This window comes from Moschus berezovskii, chromosome 27 (genome assembly GCF_049115385.1).
Source record: "Moschus berezovskii isolate FMDL1 chromosome 27, NW_MosBer_1.0, whole genome shotgun sequence".
Lineage (NCBI taxonomy): Eukaryota > Metazoa > Chordata > Mammalia > Artiodactyla > Moschidae > Moschus > Moschus berezovskii.
This window is the reverse complement of record NC_142486.1, coordinates 23,200,511-23,218,652: the sequence shown is the minus strand read 5'-3', so window position 1 is coordinate 23,218,652 and position 18,142 is coordinate 23,200,511. Positions and strand designations below refer to the sequence as shown.

The window sequence follows — 18,142 nt, the reverse complement described above, 5'->3', positions numbered from 1 at the left end:
AAGAAAAATCTAAACATCAAAAAACTGACAAGTTCACAAAGTCCAAGTTTTTAAAGTTATGAATTACAAGGAAAGTGGCAAAGCAATTTGCTGAGCACAGAATGGCCCAATCTCTTCATCAGACTGGGTGGCAGAGCTCAGAGACTCCTTGCCTGGGTCCTTTATCTGACCCCTTTTCTATCTCTTGGCCATGGGATCTTCTGGCACCTTTTTGATTCCTGCCATCGGAGAGCTTTCTTTCTTAAGAACTGTGCCATGTTCAAGGATAGGCATCAACGTTATAATTGTTGGTTTGAACACAATACTTTGCATTAGGACTCCTACTACTGGGTTCTCATTTATTCCTAAGGCCCAAAATGCCCATCTGTGAGACCACAGTGACTAAGGTAAAAATTCTAAAATCTAAGGATCTAGAATACAGAAGGTAAAGGTAACAAACTAAAGCTGCTCCAAACTTCTTTCTCAGCTTTTCCTTTTGGAATTCTCTATTCACCCTTCAGGTCTGGGGAGGCCCAGAGTTTACCTGTAGCAGCGGTCAGTGAGGGGTGTAATCACCAGCCGGGGTGAGTTTCCCAGGTACTCATAGCCGTATAAGGCTTCTGTAGTAATCATCTGCACCTGTACATCCTTGGAATCCCAGTAATAGCGCAGTTGGGAGATCCACTGGAAATCGTTCAGGTCACAGACGTTGTCCTCAGATAACTTGGCTACCACATCACGAGCTGTGGGGACACAGACATGGAAACACACTTGCAGAGTCATCGGCATCCTCCCATCTTCACGGATTTCTCAGAAGAGTCTGAGGATGTCATCAAGACCACTCTATCTCAACAATTTTAGGTTCAACCAACTACCCTCTCTGCCCATCTCTAAACTTCAAGCAACATCTTTATTTACATACTATATAAATTTATAGTATTGGGTTGGCCAAAAAGTTCCTTCAGTTTTAAAGTGGGGAAAAAAAAAAGACACATTTTTTTTTCCTTTTTCACCAAGAACTTTATTGAACAACATAGTTATCATTTTGTTCCACTACCTTCTGCAAATCTTCAGGCAACTTCATAATTCCATCTTCCCTCAAATTTTTATCTTTTTGAGCAAAAAGTTGTTCCAGGTGGTTTTTAGTCTTCCATGGAATTGAAATTTTTTCCATTAAGAGAATTTTGTAAACACTGAAATAAATGGACACTTGAGGGTGCAATGTCTGGTGAATATGGCAGACAAATTAGATCTTTCAGTTTGATGACCAGTTTTAGACCAGCTTTGCCTGGTCATTGAAGAAACATGTGGTTTTGCATTATCCTGATGAAAGGTTATGTGTTTTTTTTCTGTTGACTGATTCTGGATGCTCTTTGTCAAGTGGGGCTTTCAGTTGGTCTAATTGGGAGGAGCAGTTGTTAGAATAAATTGTTTAGTTTTTTGGAAGAAACTCATAATAGAGGACTCCCTTCCAATCCCACCATATATACAACATCACACTCTTTGGATGAAAACTGGCCTTTGGTGTGATTGGTAAAAGTTTATTTCACTTGCCCTATGATCTCTTCCATACCACATTATTGTACAGTTCCACTTTTCATGGCCTGTCACAATTTGTTCATTACATTGAAGAGAACTGCTGGGGAATATGATCGAGGAGGTTTTTTTGCTTAACTTATGTGGAACCCAAGTATCAAAGTGATTATCACAGCCAAGCTGGGACAAATGATTTTCAATGCTTGATCTGGATATTTGTGTATGTCAGCTATCTCCTGCATGGTATAATGTTGATCGTACTCAATTAATGTCTTGATTTGATCACTCTCAACTTCAACAGGTCTACCCAACCATGGAGCATCATCAATCAAGAAATCTCTAGCATTAAATTTCACAAATGACTATGACACATTCAATCAGTCACAGCACCTTCTCCATACAGTGCACAAACCTTTTTTATTTTTTTGTTTTGTATTTCAGTTGTGTTTTTACCTTTCTTGAGTTAGTAAAGCAGCATATGCTGAAAATGTTGCTTTTTCTTCCATCTTCAATATTAAAATGGCTACGCAGAAATTCCCCTTCACTTCATCGAAAATACATGGGGAAACAATGGAAACAGTGACAGACTTTATTTTCTTAGGCTCCAAAATCACTGCAGATGGTGACTGCAGCCATGAAATTAAAAGACACTTGCTCTTTGGAAGAAAAGCTATGACAAACCTAGACAACATATTAAAAAGCAGAAACATTATTTTGCTGACAAAGGTCTATAACAGCCAAAGCAATGGTTTTTCCAAGTAGTCATGTATGGATGTGAGAGTTGGACCATAAAGAAGGCTGACTGCCGAAAAAATGATGTTTTTGAACTGTGGTTCTGGAGAAGACTCTTGAGAGTCCCTTGGACTGCAAGGAGATCCAACCTGTCAATCCTAAAGGAAAGCAATCCTGAATATTCATTGGAAGGACTGATGTATTGAAGCAAAAGCTCCAATACTTTGGCCACTTGAAGAGAAGAGCCAACTCATTAGAAATGACCTTGATGCTGAGAAAGATTGAAGGCAGAAGGAGAGGGGGATGACAGAGGATGAAATGGTTGGATGGCATCACTGACTCAATGGACATGAGTTTGAACAAGCTCCAGGAGATGGTGAAGGACAGGGAGGCCTGGCGTGCTACAGTCCATGGAGTTGCAGAGTCAGACACGACTGAGTGATTGAAAAACAACACAGAAATTCAACAAATTGGTAAGTTTTTTTAAAAAATGCATGCTGATATAAAGAGGTGGCAAGAATACACAGAACTATACAAAAAAGATCTTCATGACCCAGATGACCACTATGGTATGATCACTCACCTAGAGTCTGACATCCTGGAATGCAAAGTCAAGTGGGCCTTAGGAAGCATGATGATGAACAAAGCTAGGGGAGCTGATGGAATTCCAGTTGAGCTATTTCAAATCCTAAAAGATGATGCTGTGAAAGTGCTGCACCAAATATGCCAGCACATTTGGAAAACTCAGCAATGGCCACAGGACTGGAAAAGGTCAGTTTTCATTCCAACCCCAAAGAAAGGCAATGTCAAAGAATGTTCAAACTACTGTACAATTGCACTCATCTCACACGGTAGCAAAGTAACACTCAAAATTCTCCAAGCCAGGCTTCAACAGTATGAGAACTGTGAACTTCCAGATGTTCAAGGTGGATTTAGAAAAGGAAGAGGAACCAGAGATCAAATTGCCAACATCCACTGGATTATTGAAAAAGTAAGAGAATTCCAGAAAAACATCTACTTCTGCTTTATTGACTATGCCAAAGCCTTTGACTACGTGGATCACAATAAACTGTGAAAATTCTGAAAGATATGGGAATACCAGAACACCTTACCTGCCTCCTGAGAAATCTGTATGCAGGTCAAGAAGCAACAGTTAGAACTGGACATGGAACAACAGACTGGTTCCAAATTGGGAAAGGAGTATATCAAGGCTGTATACTGTCACCCTGCTTATTTAACTTATATGCAGAGTACATCATGGGACATGCCAGGCTGGATGCAGCACAAGCTGGAATCAAGATTTCCAGGAAAGATATCAATAACCTCAGTTATGCAGATGACACCACCCTTATGGCAGAAAGCAAAGAAAAACTAAAAAGCCTCTTGATGAAAGAGAAAAAAGAGAGTGAAAAAGTTGACTTAAAACTCAGCATTCAGAAAACTAAGATCACAGCATCCAGTCCCATCACTTCATGGCAAAGAGATGGGGAAACAATGGAAACAGTGAGAGACTTTATTTTCTTGGGCTCCAAAATCACTGCAGATGGTGACTGCAGCCACGAAATTAAAAGGTGCTTACTCCTTGAAAGAAAAGTTATGACCAACATATATGACAGGATATTAAAAAGCAGAGACATTACTTTGCCAACAAAGGTTCATCTAGTCAAAGTCATGGTTTTTCCAGTAGTCATATATGGATGTGAGAGTTGGACTATAAAGAAAGCTGAGTGCCAAAGCATTGATGCTTTTGAGCTGTGGTGTTGAAGAAAACTCTTGAGAGTCCCTTGGACTTCAAGGAGATCCAACCAGTCCATCCTAAAGGAAATCAGTCCTTAATATTCATTGAAAGGACTGATACTGAAGCTGAAACTCCAATACTTTGGTCACCTGATGCAAAGAACTGACTAATTTGAAAAGACCCCGATGCTGGGAAAGATCGAAGGTGGGAGGAGAAGGGGATGACAGAAGATGAGATGGTTGGATGGCATCACAGACTCGATGGACATGAGTTTGAGTTAGCTCCGGGAGTTGATGGACAGGGAAGCCTGGCATGCTGCAATACTTGGGGTCACAAACAGTCAGACACGACTGAGAGACTGAACTGAACTGAACTTAAATGACAGCTTTGACAATACAATCTAAGAAAAATGTTTCAAATAAAGTTCAAGACAGCTAAGTGCTACTAGAGCCATCTTATGGAAAATAATGAACAAGTCTTTGGCCAACCCAATATTAACTACTGTTATCATCCCCAAACTCTTGGGAAAGTGACCCAGAGTGCTTTGCAGTATGTAGTTACCACAAATGCTATCTCATAGTCAGTGTTATCCTTCTAGCCCTGTTCTAGGCCTCTAGGATATCCTGCTGCTGCTGCTGCTGTTAACTCGCTTCAGTCGTGTCCGACTCTGTGCAACCCCATAGACGGCAGCCCACCAGGCTCACCCGTCCCTGGGATTCTCCAGGCAAGAACACTGGAGTGGGTTGCTATTTCCTGCCCAATGCATGAAAGTGAAGTCACTCAGTCGTGTCCAACTCTTAGCAACCCCATGGACTGCAGCCCACCAGGCTCCTCCGTCCATGGGATTTTCCAGGCAAGAGTACCGGAGTGGGGTGCCATTACCTTCTGGAGAATACAATTAGCCTGGCCTGATATACTTAGCGAGGGAAGGGATCTCATGAACCCATGTTAGGTGTAGTCTTTCCATGGAAGGAAGGTGTTGAGAAACTAAGTAAGAGATCTATTTCTAGGTTTTATTCTTTCTGTAATAGGATTGTGAGCTTAATTTAATATTTTCACAGTGATGGAAGCCCTGAAGTTGATGAGTGGATATAGTTTATGCGAATCATTATTTTTTAGGTAACTCACAAGGCAACTGTTATTTCAACCTTAGAACTAATATAGTGCTTGGAATCAGGATCTCAGAAATATAACTTTGCAAAGGGACACTTCTGTAAGTCTACTCCCTCTTTGTGAGAGAAATCGTTATTACAGTAAAATCCAAAATTCTGAAGAGTGCTTGCAGAAGATTACACCAAAATTACACCCTTTCATTCTTCCTGAGGAATTTAATTCCAATCCAGGTTCCTGGGAAGACCCAGAATACAGGTGTATATGAGAGATCCAAGAGCAAGTTGAATCTCAAGGCATTGGGTTGGGGATGCCTTTAAAAGGCAGTGTATGTTCATGTGGTCATGCATGAATGTGTTTGTGTGTACATGTGTATAAACTCAACCACTCTGAAGCATCCTGGGCAGTAACCATGCCTTCACTTATTACTCCTACAAGTTAAATACGTATCCAGATGAAGAGCACCTTCTCCCTCTCTCCTCCATATTTTATGCTAGTCTATCCAAATGAAATCAGATTGAAATGAACATCAGGGAGCTCCTGGGTGCCCTAGTGGTTAAGGTTCCAGACTTTCATTGCCATGGTCTGGGTTCAATCCCTGGTCGGGGAACTGAGATCCCACAAGCCATGTGGCCAAAAGAAAAGAAAAAAAGGAAAAGAAATGAGCATCAACTTTATTGAGAGTAAGATGCATGAAATGCCAGAAGGAAGCTGGGTGTATAAGCAAAAGAGACACTGGTTACCAGGCAACCAGTTTGGTTCAGCCCTAGTTTCCTTGGTGATGATGATGTGGGGGTGTGGGGGTGGTTTGCTTTATATAAAGACTCCAGTTCTTCCTCCTCCTTTCCGCCTTCCCTCTTTCTCTTTCTTAGGAAGAGTTGGAATGCATCTTCTCTTACCCATTCTCTCCCTGCATCACTGCCCATTTCCAGTCTTTGGGTTTGGAATCAGCCACAGGTTCAAACTACAAAAGAGCCTTTGCTGCTTACTAGCTGTGTGTCTCTCAGCAAGTTATTTGCCTCTATAAACCACAGGCTCTTAATCTGTTAAATGTGTATAAAAATGAGACAATGTATGTCATGCACTTAGCACAAAGCTTGACAGCAAGTATTAAAAAAGATTAGTTAAGACCAGTAGAAGGAAATTGCTTCGAGTTGGTAAATCTCAGCAATGGTTGTGGCCATCACGTTCTCAGAGCACAGCTTGGTGCCGGTGGTGGGGTTCTTGGAAATAAGGCTGGGGATGGGAGGGAAAACATAAGATAGAGATACACAGAGCATTGATTTCTCTTCCTTACTCCCTCATTTCCCCATCTATTTCCCATGAAGTGATGGGAAATAGATGGGGAAACAGTGGAAACAGTGTCAGACTTTATTTTTTTGGGCTCCAAAATCACTGCAGATGCTGATTGCAGCCAGGAAATTAAAAGACGCTTACTCCTTGGAAGGAAAGTTATGACCAACCTAGATAGCATATTAAAAAGCAGAGACAGTACTTTGCCAACCAAGGTCTGTCTAGTCAAGGCTATGGTTTTTCCAGTGGTCATGTATGGATGTGAGAGTTGGACTGTGAAGAAAGCTGATCGCCGAAGAATTGATGCTTTTGAACTGTGGTGCTGGAGAAGACTCTTGAGAGTCCCTTGGACTGCAAGGAGATCCAACCAGTCCATTCTAAAGGAGATCAATCCTGGGTGTTCATTGGAAGGACTGATGCTAAAGCTGAAACTGCAATACCTTGGCCACCTCATGCGACGAGTTGACTCACTGGAAAAGACTCTGATGCTGGGAGGAATTGGGGGTGGGAGGAGAAGGGGATGACAGAGGATGAGATGGCTGGATGGCATCACCGACTCGATGGACAAGAGTTTGAGTGAACTCCGGGAGTTGGTGATGGACAGGGAGGCCTGGCATGCTGTGATTCATGGGGTCGCAAAGAGTTGGACACGACTGAGTGACTGAACTGAACTGAACTGACCCCTTCATTTATTCTCCGTTGGAGAAGCTTCTCCCTAATGAAAAAAGGAGCCTGAATCATTCCATCCAGAAGGGAGAGAGGCAAGCTTGGCAGCTATTACTGAACAGTCACTAATGCTAGGAAAACCTCCTTGCTTACCGTGGACATCAATGACTGTGAGGGCTCCAAGGGTGAGTCGAGCTCCACTGCTCAGCTTCCCTCGCACCAGCTGAACAATCTCTGCAATCTGATCATTGCTCTTCTTCAGAAAATCCTGGCAGGGGCATAGGAGGGAACAATGTGTTAAGTTGTATTCTCCTGGTAATCCCTTCTCTGGAATGACACCATCCATATTCCATGGTCCAAACCAGACTCCTAGATGTCGTCCCTCAATCTCCCTTTCCCTCAGCCCCAGTCATTTACCTCGAGACAAATGTCAAAAGCATAATGCTAACTGAAAGAAGTCAGATTTGAAAGTCTAGATACTGTATGATTTTACTTTTAGAATGTTGTGGAAAAAATAAAACTATAGGGGCATAAAACCGAATGGTAGTTGCCAAAGGCTGAGAATAGTGACTACAAAGGGCATGAGGAAAATTTTAGGGTGTGTGGAACTGTTTTGTATCTTGACTGTGATGATGGTTACAAAATGTATGTGCTTGTCAAAACTCAGCAATGCACACTAAAAAGGATGAGTTTTACCACATATATAAATTAGGCACTAAGCCAGAATTAAAAATAACTGAAACTCCTTTAAAGTAGACAAAGGAAACATGAACACTAAATGTCATTCTGGATTAGATCCTAAACCAGACACAAAGATGGGTTTAAAAGGTTAAGTAATAATATCGTATCAATGTTGTTGGATATTGTACTGTGGTTATGTAAGATGTTAATATGTTAATGTACCTGGATGAAGGGTGTGTGGGAATTCTTCCTATTATTTTTGCGACATTATTTGCCGGTCTGACATCATTTCAAAATGAGTTAAACAATAAAAATGAATGAAGAACATATGAGGCCACCCTGCGCTCATCTCACCTTCCTAACTTTTTTGTTATGTGCTTCTGGGCAAATGATTTTAACCCTCTGCGTCTCAGTCTCCTCATCTGTCAAATCTAGATAATTAAAGCTATTGTTCAAGTGAGTAAGACCCTGATGCTGGGAAAGACTGAAGACAGAAGGAGAAGAGGGTGACAGATGATGAGATGGTCGGATGGCATCACTGACTCAATGGTCATGAGTTTGAAGGACAGGGAAGCCTGGTGTGCTGCAGTCCACGGGGTCACAAAGAGCTGGACAGGACTTAGCAACTGAACAACAACGAATGTAAAGCCCTTGACACAATGTCTTGTATGAATAAAGTATCCAGTAAATATTGGTGGTTATTATTATTAATTATAATATCCTTCAGTTCAGTTCAGTTCAGTCGTTCAGTCGTATCCGACTCTCCACGACCCCATGAATCACAGCACGCCAGGCGCCCCTGGCCATCACCAACCCCCGGAGTTCACTCAAACTCATGTCCACAGAGTGGGTGATGCCATCCAGCCATCTCATTCTCTGTCATCCCCTTCTCCTTAGCCAAAAAAGTCTTTTAAAAATATTTGTATGGCTGCACAAGGTCTTAATTGAAGCATGTGGGTACTTTAGCTGCAGTATGAGGGATTTTTAGTTGCAGCATGAGAGATCTAGGTCCCTAACCAGGGACTGAACCTGGGCCTCCTGCATTGGAGGCATAGAGTCTTAGCCACTGGACCACTAGGGAAGTCCCCTAAAAGGCTTTTTGCTGCATCCTTGTTGCCCTTGGTATGTCTGCAAGCCACTGGGGATAGAACTGTTCTCCACATTCTCTTTAACATTACACAGCAATTCTGGATCAAATTGCCCTTAGTTTCTGGAATGCACCGTGTTTTCCGTTGCCAGATTTTTGCACATTTTGGTCTCTCTCTCTCACGCTCTTCCTCCTGATTTGTGCTTGAGTACTCCCTATTTATATTTTATGTCTTCTCTTAGACCCTGTTTTTCTGGGACATCTTACCCTCTCTTTCTTTCAGTTTTCTTCTTCTTTTCCATGATTTCTGGATCCCTGTACTTTTCTAATCACAGTTTGATAAAAGAGCCTTTAAAAAAAAAATCTTTCTCACTTGACTGTAGATCCATGTCAAGGACAATGACTGTTTGATTCACTTCTAATTCCCTTTCCCTAGCAAAGTTCCAGTTGCAGATGTCAAACAAATATTTGTTAAATGAACAATGGGTAGGTGATAGATGGATGGATAGAAATTCTGTACCAGCAACTTTAGGATGCCAAGGCACCTCATTCAGCATGCATGGTACTCCAGAGCTTCAGTGTGTGATGGGAAGCATTCTATTCTTTACAGGTAGGAAACTGTAGCACACAGACGCAGTTGCAAAAGTCAGAACATTTAGTGTTTCTAAGGTTTCAAACTGTGTACATGAAAGCAGTTTTCAAGCTCAAAGTGCAACACATCTATTAGGAATTATGAACAATAAATCTGTAAAAAGCACAGCTGCTTGTTGTTCAGTCACTCAGTCATGTCCAACTCTTTAAGACCCTGTGGACTGCAGCACGCCAGGCTTCCCTGTCCTTCACTATCTCCCAGAGTTTGCTCAAACTCATATCCATTGAGTCAGTGATGCCATCCAATCATCTTATCCTCTGTCACCCCGTTCTTTTCTTGCCCTCAATCTTTCCCAGCATCAGGGTCTTTTCCAATGAGTTAGCTCTTTGCATTAGGTGGCCAAAGTACCAGAGTTTCAGCATCAGCATAAGTCCTTCCAATGAATATTCAGGGTTAATTTCCTTCAGGGTTGACTGGTTTGATCTCCTTGCAGTTCAACAGACTCTCAAGAGTCTTCTCCAACACCACAATTTGAAAGCATCAATTCTCTGGTGCTCAGTCTGCTTTATGGTCCAACTCTCACATCCATACATGACTACTAGGAAAACCATAGCTTTGATATGCAGACCTTTGCTGGCAAAATGATGTCTCTGCTTTTTAATATGCTGTCTATGTCTAATTTGCCATAGCTTTACTTCCAAGGAGCAAGTGTCTTTTAATTTCACGACTACAGTCACTGTCTGCAGTGATTTTGGAGCCCCCCAAAAATAAAGTTTGTCACTGTTTCCATTTTATCCCCATGAAGTGAAGGGACAGATGTCATGATCTTAGCTTTTTGAATGTTGAGTTTTAAGCCAGCTTTTTCACTCTAGTCTTTCACCTTCATCAAGAGGCTCTTTAGTTCCTATTCACTTTCTGCTGTTAAAGTAATATCTGCATATCTGAGGGCTGATGATATTTCTCCTGGAAATGTTGATTCCAGCTAGATTCCAGTCATCCAGCCAGGGATTTTGTATGATGTACTCTGCATATAAGTTAACTAAGCAGGGTGACAATATACAGCCTTGGCATACTCCTTTCTCAATTTTGAACCAGTTCATTGTCCCATGCCCTGTTTTAAATGTTGCTTCCTGACCTGCACACAGGTTTCTCAGGAGACAGGTAAAGTGGCCTGGTATTCCCATCTCTTTAAGAATTTTCCACAATTTGTTGTGATCCACACAGTCAAAAGTTTTAGCATAATTGATGAAGCAGAAGTAGATATTGCTTTTGGAATTGCATTGCTTTTTATATGATCCAGCAGATGTTGGCAGTTTCATCTCTGGTTCCTCTGCCTTTTTTAAACCCTGCTTGTATAGCTGGAAGTTCTCACTTCATGTACTGCTGAAAGTCTAGCTTGAAGGATTTTGTGCATAATCCTACTAGTATGTGAAATGAGTGCAACTGTACAGTAATTTGAACATTCTTTGGCATCACCTTTCTTTTGAATTTGAACAAAAACTGACCTTTTCCAGTCCGGTGGCCACTGCTGAGTTTTCCAAATTTGCTGGCACATTGACTGCAGCACTTCAACAGCATCATCTTTTAGGATTTGAACTAGCTCAGCTGGAATTCCATCACCTCCACTAGCTTTGTTCGTAGTAATGCTTCCCAAGGCCCACTTGAATTCACACTCCAGAATGTCTGGCTCTAGTTGAGTGGCCATACCACTGTGGTTATCTGAGTCATTAAAATCTTTTTTTGTACCGTTCTGTGTATTCTTGCCACTTCTTCTTAATCTCTTCTCCTTCTGTTAGGTCCTTGCTGTTTCTGTCCTTTATTATTCCCATCTTTGCATGAAATTTTCCCTTGGTATCTCCAGTTTTCTTGAGATCTTTAGTCTTTCCCATTCTATTGCTTTCCTCTATTTCTTTTCATTGTTTACTTAAGAAGCCTTTCTTATTACTCCTTGCTATTCTCTCAGTCAGTCAGTTCAGTCACTCAGTTGTGTCCGACTCTTTGCGACCCCATGAATCACAGCACGCCAGGCCTCCCTGTCCATAACTCTGTATCTTTCCTTTCCCCTTTGCCTTTCACTTCTCTTCTTTTCTCAGCTATTTGTACAGCCTTCTCAGACAACTACTTTGCCTTCTTGCATTTCTTTTTCTTGGGGATGGTTTTGGTCACCTATACAATGTTATGAACCTTCATCCATAGTTCTTCAGGCACTGTGTCTGTCAGAACTAATCTCTTGATCTATTTGTCACCTCCACTGTATAACTATAAGGGATTTAATTTAGTTTATAATTGAATGGCTAGTGGTTTTCCCTACTTTCTTCCATTTAAGTCTGAATTTGATCCAAGCCACAGTTAGCTCCCAGTCATGTTTTTGCTAACTATATAGAGCTTCTCCATCTTCAGCTGCAAAGAATGTAATCAATCTGATTTCAGTATTGACCATCTGGTGATGTCCATGTGTAGAGTCATCTCTTGTGTTGTTGGAAGAGAGTGTTTGCTATGACCAGTGCATTCTCTTGGCAAAACTGTTAGCTTTGCCCTGCTTCATTTTGTACTCCAAAGTCAAACTTGCCTGTCAGTCCAGGTATCTCTTGACTTCCTACTTTTGCATTCCAGTCCCCTATGATGAAAAGGACATCTCTTTTTTTTTTTTTTTTTTGGTGTTAGTCTTGTAGGTCTTCATAGAACTTTTTAACTTAGCTTCTTTGGCATCAGTGGTTGGTGCATAAACTTGCATTACTATAATGTTAAAGGGTTTGTTGGAAATGCACTTTCTTTGGGATTGGAATGAAGACTGACCTCTTCCAGTCCTGTGGCCAGCGCTGAGTTTTCCAAATCTGCTGGCATATTGAGTGCAGCACTTTCACAGCATCATCTTTCAAGACTTGAAATAGCTCAACTGGAATTCCATCACCTCCACTAGCTTTGTTCGTAGTGATGCTCTCTAAGGCCCACTTGACTTCACATTCCAAGATGTCTGGCTCTAGGTCAGTGATCACGTTATCGTGACTATCTTGGTCGTGAAGATCTTTTTTGTACAGTTCTTCTGTGTATTCCTGACACCTCTTCTTAATATCTTCTGCTTCTGTTAGGTCCATACCATTTCTGTCCTTTATGGCAGAAAGTGAAGAGGAACTCAAAAGCCTCTTGATGAAAGTGAAAGAGGAGAGTGAAAAGGTTGGCTTGAAGCTCAACATTCAGAAAACAAAGATCATGGCATCTGGTCCCATCGCTTCATGGGAAATAGATGGAAAAACAGTGGAAACAGTGTCAGACTTTATTTTTTTGGGCTTCAAAATCACTGCAGATGCTGATTGCAGCCATGAAATTAAAAGACGCTTGCTCCTTGGAAGGAAAGTTATGACCAACCTAGATAGTATATTAAAAAGCAGAGATATTACTTTGCCAACCAAGGTCCGTCTAGTCAAGGCAATGGTTTTTCCCGTGGTCATGTATGGATGTGAGAGTTGGACTGTGAAGAAGGCTGATCGCCGAAGAATCGATGCTTTTGAACTGTGGTGTTGGAGAAGACTCTTGAGAGTCCCTTGGACTGCAAGGAGATCCAACCAGTCCATTCTAAAGGAGATCAGTCCTGGATGTTCATTGGAAGGACTGATGCTAAAGCTGAAACTGCAATACTTTGGCCACCTCATGAGACGAGTTGACTCACTGGAAAAGACTCTGATGCTGGGAAAGGTTGGGGGCAGGAGGAGAAGGGGACGATGGAGAATGAGATGGCTGGATGGCATCACCGACTCTGTGGACATGAGTTTGAGTGTACTCCGGGAGTTGGTGATGGACAGGGAGGCCTGGCGTGCTGTAATTCATGGGGTCGCGGAGAGTCGGACACGACTGAGCGACTGAACTGAACTGAACTGAACTGGAAATGCACTGAGGTCATTCTGTCATTTTTGAGACTGCATCCAAATACTGCATTTTGGACTCTTTTTTTGACTATGAGGGGTACTCCATTTCTTCTAAGGAATTCTTTCCCACAGTAGTAGATATAATGGTCATCTGAATTAAATTCACCCACTCCGAACCATTTTAGTTCACTGATTTCTAAACTGTTGATGTTCACTCTTGCCATCTCCCGCTTGATAAAATCCACTTTACCTTGATTCATGAACCTAACATTCAAGGTTCCTATGAAATATTTTTCTTTACAGTATGGGACTTTACTTTCACCCCCAGACACATCCACAATTGAATGAAATTTCTACTTTGGCCCAGCCTCTTCCTTCTTCATGGAGTTGTTTTTCCACTCTTCCCTAGTAGCATATTGGACACCTACTGACCTTGGAGGGGGGGGCACTGCTTATCTTCCAGTGTCATCTTTTTGCCTTTTCATTTTGTTCATGGGATTCTCAACCAAGAATACTGAAATGGTTTGCCATTCCTTTCTCCAAGGTACCATATTTTATCAGGCCTTGACTAGCAAGGACATGCCTTCAGCCACTCCATGTAGCTGGATGACATGCCTGGTGCCCTGGCTGTCCCACTGCTGGTCAATGTTTAGTGTGTACACCTTCACAGGCTGCAGGGTGTCTGTCAATGTGCTACCCGGGGGGTGGAGTCAAGGCCCTGCTGGAGTTGCTAGGAAGGGGGTCTACAGAAGGCTGAAGTCAAGGTTGGAGGATGCCCAGGAGTGGAGGACTCCCTGGTCGTGCTTCTGTTGCTGACCAACCTGGGGACAATCTGCTGCCTGCATGGCCCACTGCTGGCTGAGCTCTGGCCCCTCCTTTCCTCCCCTCCAGTTCCTCGGCATTATTATCCAGGCTCGGCAAGCCTGGCTGCCCGGAAGGGCGTGCGCAGTGCTTCTTGGACTCCTGCCCCATCATGCTAGGAACTTGGGGCGTTGGTTACTACCCTGCTCCTGCCTCGACCTCCCCCATGATCTCAGCGAAGCTGCTTCCCTTGCCAAAAACTGTAACTTGGTCAAATATTAATGTTCTAATTTTAATGTATAAAGCAGAATATAGCAAATTAAAATATATTCTGGCTCCCAGATAATCATATATAGGGGGAGTAACAGGAGATCTGATGCGATAATCATAGAAAATTACACCATGGTAAAAATGTTGGGAATGGAGTTACCGTTTACTCAGTCAAAAAATATTTATCAAGAAACTACTTGGCACTGCAATAATCCCCTGAGATATAATAATGAGCAAACCAGACATGGCCTTTAGCCTGTGGGGTTTATAGCCTATGATCTTAATACTGAAGAACTTACCAGCATCTCATTTAACCCTGCACAGTAGTAAGATGTGCAAGTATAATTCCTTTCATTTTATAGACAAGGAGATGGAGACTCAGGTTAGGTAACTTGCCCATGGTCACATAGCTAACAGGTGAAGGTGTCAGAAGTTGAATTCAAGTCCATCTAGGTCCTGAACTCTCAAGTACAAGTATTAGTGGCAGAGTTAAGGGGAAATATGTGTGTCTGGATCTGAAGATAAGCAGGACCTGAGTATTCATGGTTTCAAGAGAAAGCTGAAGAAAAAGCTAGAGGTGGGTGAGTGTTGGACTGGGGGTGGTGAAAAGGGATAGGATGGAGAAAGAAGAGAGGAAAACAGGACCAGGTGGCTTCTTGGCACAGGAAAAAGATGACGAGGTCTCTGTTGGTAGAAATTCTGCCAGGTTGGCACTTGGAAGGAAAGACTGATAAAAGTTAAGATCCTTTAGCCTAGAATTTCTATCTAGGAAGAAATATGAGTGTTCCTGCACTACAGAACTTGAGGACAGTCCTAATTCCAAACATGTGCCCTGAAGCAAACCCTGACTTCTGTGACACCATGGCCCTGTTTATTTTTTCTTTAGAAAAAATGGCACTCTAATTATATGTCATTCAAATCATAATCTAGCTTAAATCTCCTCTATAAGCTTCATGACAGGCTCACTTACCGGTAGAGACTTTTCAGTCAGGGCTTGGGAAACTTCCTGGGTCCAAAAGATGGAGGAGACGCAGATTACCACCTGGCCAGGCCACTGCAAGACCCACTGATTACGGGGGACCTGGGAAAGCACAGGGCAGTTTGCAGGGTCAGTTCATCTTGTGTGATTTAAACTGACTTCCTAAAATATCCACCACGATCTTATCCCCTCAACAAAAACAAAAGTCAACCCCAGCCTCAAAGGTGATATACAAGTCTTCACATTTCTGGGATTATTGATTTATGTCTTCCTTCGTGAATTTTATAAAAAAAAGAAAAAGATCCTCACCAACAATCTCATTAATTCCATCGCCTACAAACTGGCACTTGCCATCTACATCTACAAGGATTAATTATGAGCTGCTGCAGCTGCTGACCTTCAACACCCCTCTGAAAGGAGCTCAGGGTGGACATGAGGAATAAGTCCTCTATGCTCTGGGAAAAACTGGCAGAACAGGTCTTCAGATAGATATTTTCGGGAGATGATTTCATGAGCCCAATTCTTGCAAATCCTCTTATCTAGAAAAACTCTAAAACCCTTCATGGTGTTATCTGCTCCTTGTGATTAGCAGTAACCTTCATGAGACTAGAAAAAACCTCCTGTATATAATATGTGCTTGATTGCGCATACTCCCCCTTCACCAAAATCACATACACACTGACCTTCCTTCCTTTACCTCTTTGGAGCAGTTTCTCAGAGGTATCTGAAATGCTGTCTCCTGGCTATAGTCCTCATTTTGCCCCAAATAAAACTTAGCTCACAGTTCTCACAGTAACAGGGATAGAGTACAGGGACAAAGTAGGTGATTAAATAGTTAATCCCACTAGGGGACTGTAAGTAGAATAAACATGGGAGACCCCTGTAAGTTGATGACTATGCATGAAAGTAGGTTTGCTTAACTACAAGACCAAGAAGCTTGTTAAGCAAGAAAACCATGTAACAGAAGCATGAGACATGCCCCAAAACAATAAAACAATGGGGGCATGAAAGCCACATCCTTCCCAGTGAACTCAATACATTAACGACCCCGAGGACATGCTCTCTGCATGCATGAAAAACAATAATTTGTGGAGCTAGCTTGGTCATGTAGGGGCAAGAAAACTCCCCTGCCCAACTTGAAGGAGGAGCTCATGATGGAAGCACAATGTCTACTTGAGAAAGCCAAAGAAGTTCTTCCTTTACCCACTTTCTCTGTGATTATGAAACTGTAACCCCATAGCTTCTTGGGGCATGGTATCCTCTTGCCTCCCACTTGTAAGCCTCACAAGCATCTTATTCTAATAAATCACTTTTTACCTATTACTTTGCTTCTTGCTGAGTTTTTTTTTTTTTTCCTATGCTGAGACATAAAGGACTATGGTAATGGAGCTCTTTTCAATGTTGTGCATTTTTTTCAATCAGTAACTTTTTTTTCAATGCTCCCATCTAGGGATTTTACACAGTTATAATCAAGGTGTTGTTCAGAATGTATTTATATGACTACTATTTTTGATAGCTACATAATATTGCAATACTGCCCACAATTTTCATAGCCATGACACCCCCTAACTTTTTTAAACTTCTCTGTAGATAGATAGAAATTATCCACAGACAGGCAAATTATGGCTTGAGAGCCATGTCTGAAGTTAGGTTGTAACACTGTCAGGCCATTGTTGAACCTATCATCTAAGCATGCTTTTGCACTAAAAGGCAAGGATAAATAGTTGTGACTGGTGTATATTGCCTGCAGAGTGAAAATCATTTGCCATCTGGCCCTTTACAGAAAAAGCTTGTCTGGCTATAGATGCAACTGTATGAAATAACTTCATGCAGGTAGCCATTTTTCTTTAACTTAATTTTTGATTTATAATGTATCAGGGGACAATGGACTTGTTTTTTCATTTACAATACAAATACTACTGAGAGAGGCAACAGTGTCAGTCCTGGGTGCATCAGTGGGAAGGTGTTAATTGAATATTCCTTTCTCTAATGGAAAAAGTCCTGGGGGTAGGGGTGGGGGCCTCAAAGTTAGAAACACTTAAAATAGAGGAGACTAAAGATCTAGTCAACTTTTTCACTCTCCTCTGTCACTTTCATCAAGAGGCTCTTTAGTTCGTCTTCATTTTCTGCCATAAGGGTTCACAGGGTTCTCAAGGCAAGAATACTGAAGTGGTTTACCATTCCCTTCTCCAGTGGACCATGTTTTGACAGAACTCTCCACTGTGACCCATCTGTCTTGGGTGGCTCTACACAGCATGGCTCATAGTTTCACTGAGTTAGACAAGGCTGTGGTCCATGCAATCCATTTGATCAATTTTCTGTGATTGTGGTTTTCGTTCTGTCTGCCGTCTGATGGATAAGGATAAGAGGCTTATGGAAGCTTCCTGATGGGAGGCTCCTTGGAAGAAGAGCTATGACCAGCCTAGACAGCAATCTAAAAAGCAGAGACATTACTTTGCCAACAAAGGTCCATCTAGTCAAAGCTACGGCTTTTCCAGTAGTCATGTATGGATATGAGAGTTGGACCATAAAGAAAGCTGAGCACCGAAGAATTGATGCTTTTGAACTGTGCTGTTAGAGAAGACTCTTGAGAGTCCCTTCGACTGCAAGGAGAGAAAACCACTAAATCCTAAAGGAAATCACTCCTAAATATTCATTGGAAGGACTGATGCTGAAGCGGAAACTCTTAACACTTTGGCCATCTGATATGAAGAACTGACTCACTGGAAAAGACCCTGATACTGGGAAAGATTGAAGGAAGGAGGATAAGGGGACGACAGAGGGTGAGATGGTTGGATGGCATCACCAACTGGAT

At 42.0% G+C, this 18,142-nt stretch overlaps 1 protein-coding gene across 1 annotated transcript in view; it reads right to left on the bottom strand.

Annotated features, from left to right (window-relative positions):
* Positions 1-18,142, bottom strand: part of DNAH3 (dynein axonemal heavy chain 3) — a 244,562-nt gene that overhangs the window by 140,400 nt on the left and 86,020 nt on the right. The window contains exons 26-28 of the mRNA XM_055409629.2: positions 15,319-15,429; positions 7,208-7,322; positions 524-722 (exon numbers count right to left, since the gene is read on the bottom strand). Of these exons, the coding sequence (XP_055265604.2) occupies positions 524-722; positions 7,208-7,322; positions 15,319-15,429 (425 nt within the window). The remainder of the gene's footprint in view (positions 1-523; positions 723-7,207; positions 7,323-15,318; positions 15,430-18,142) is intronic.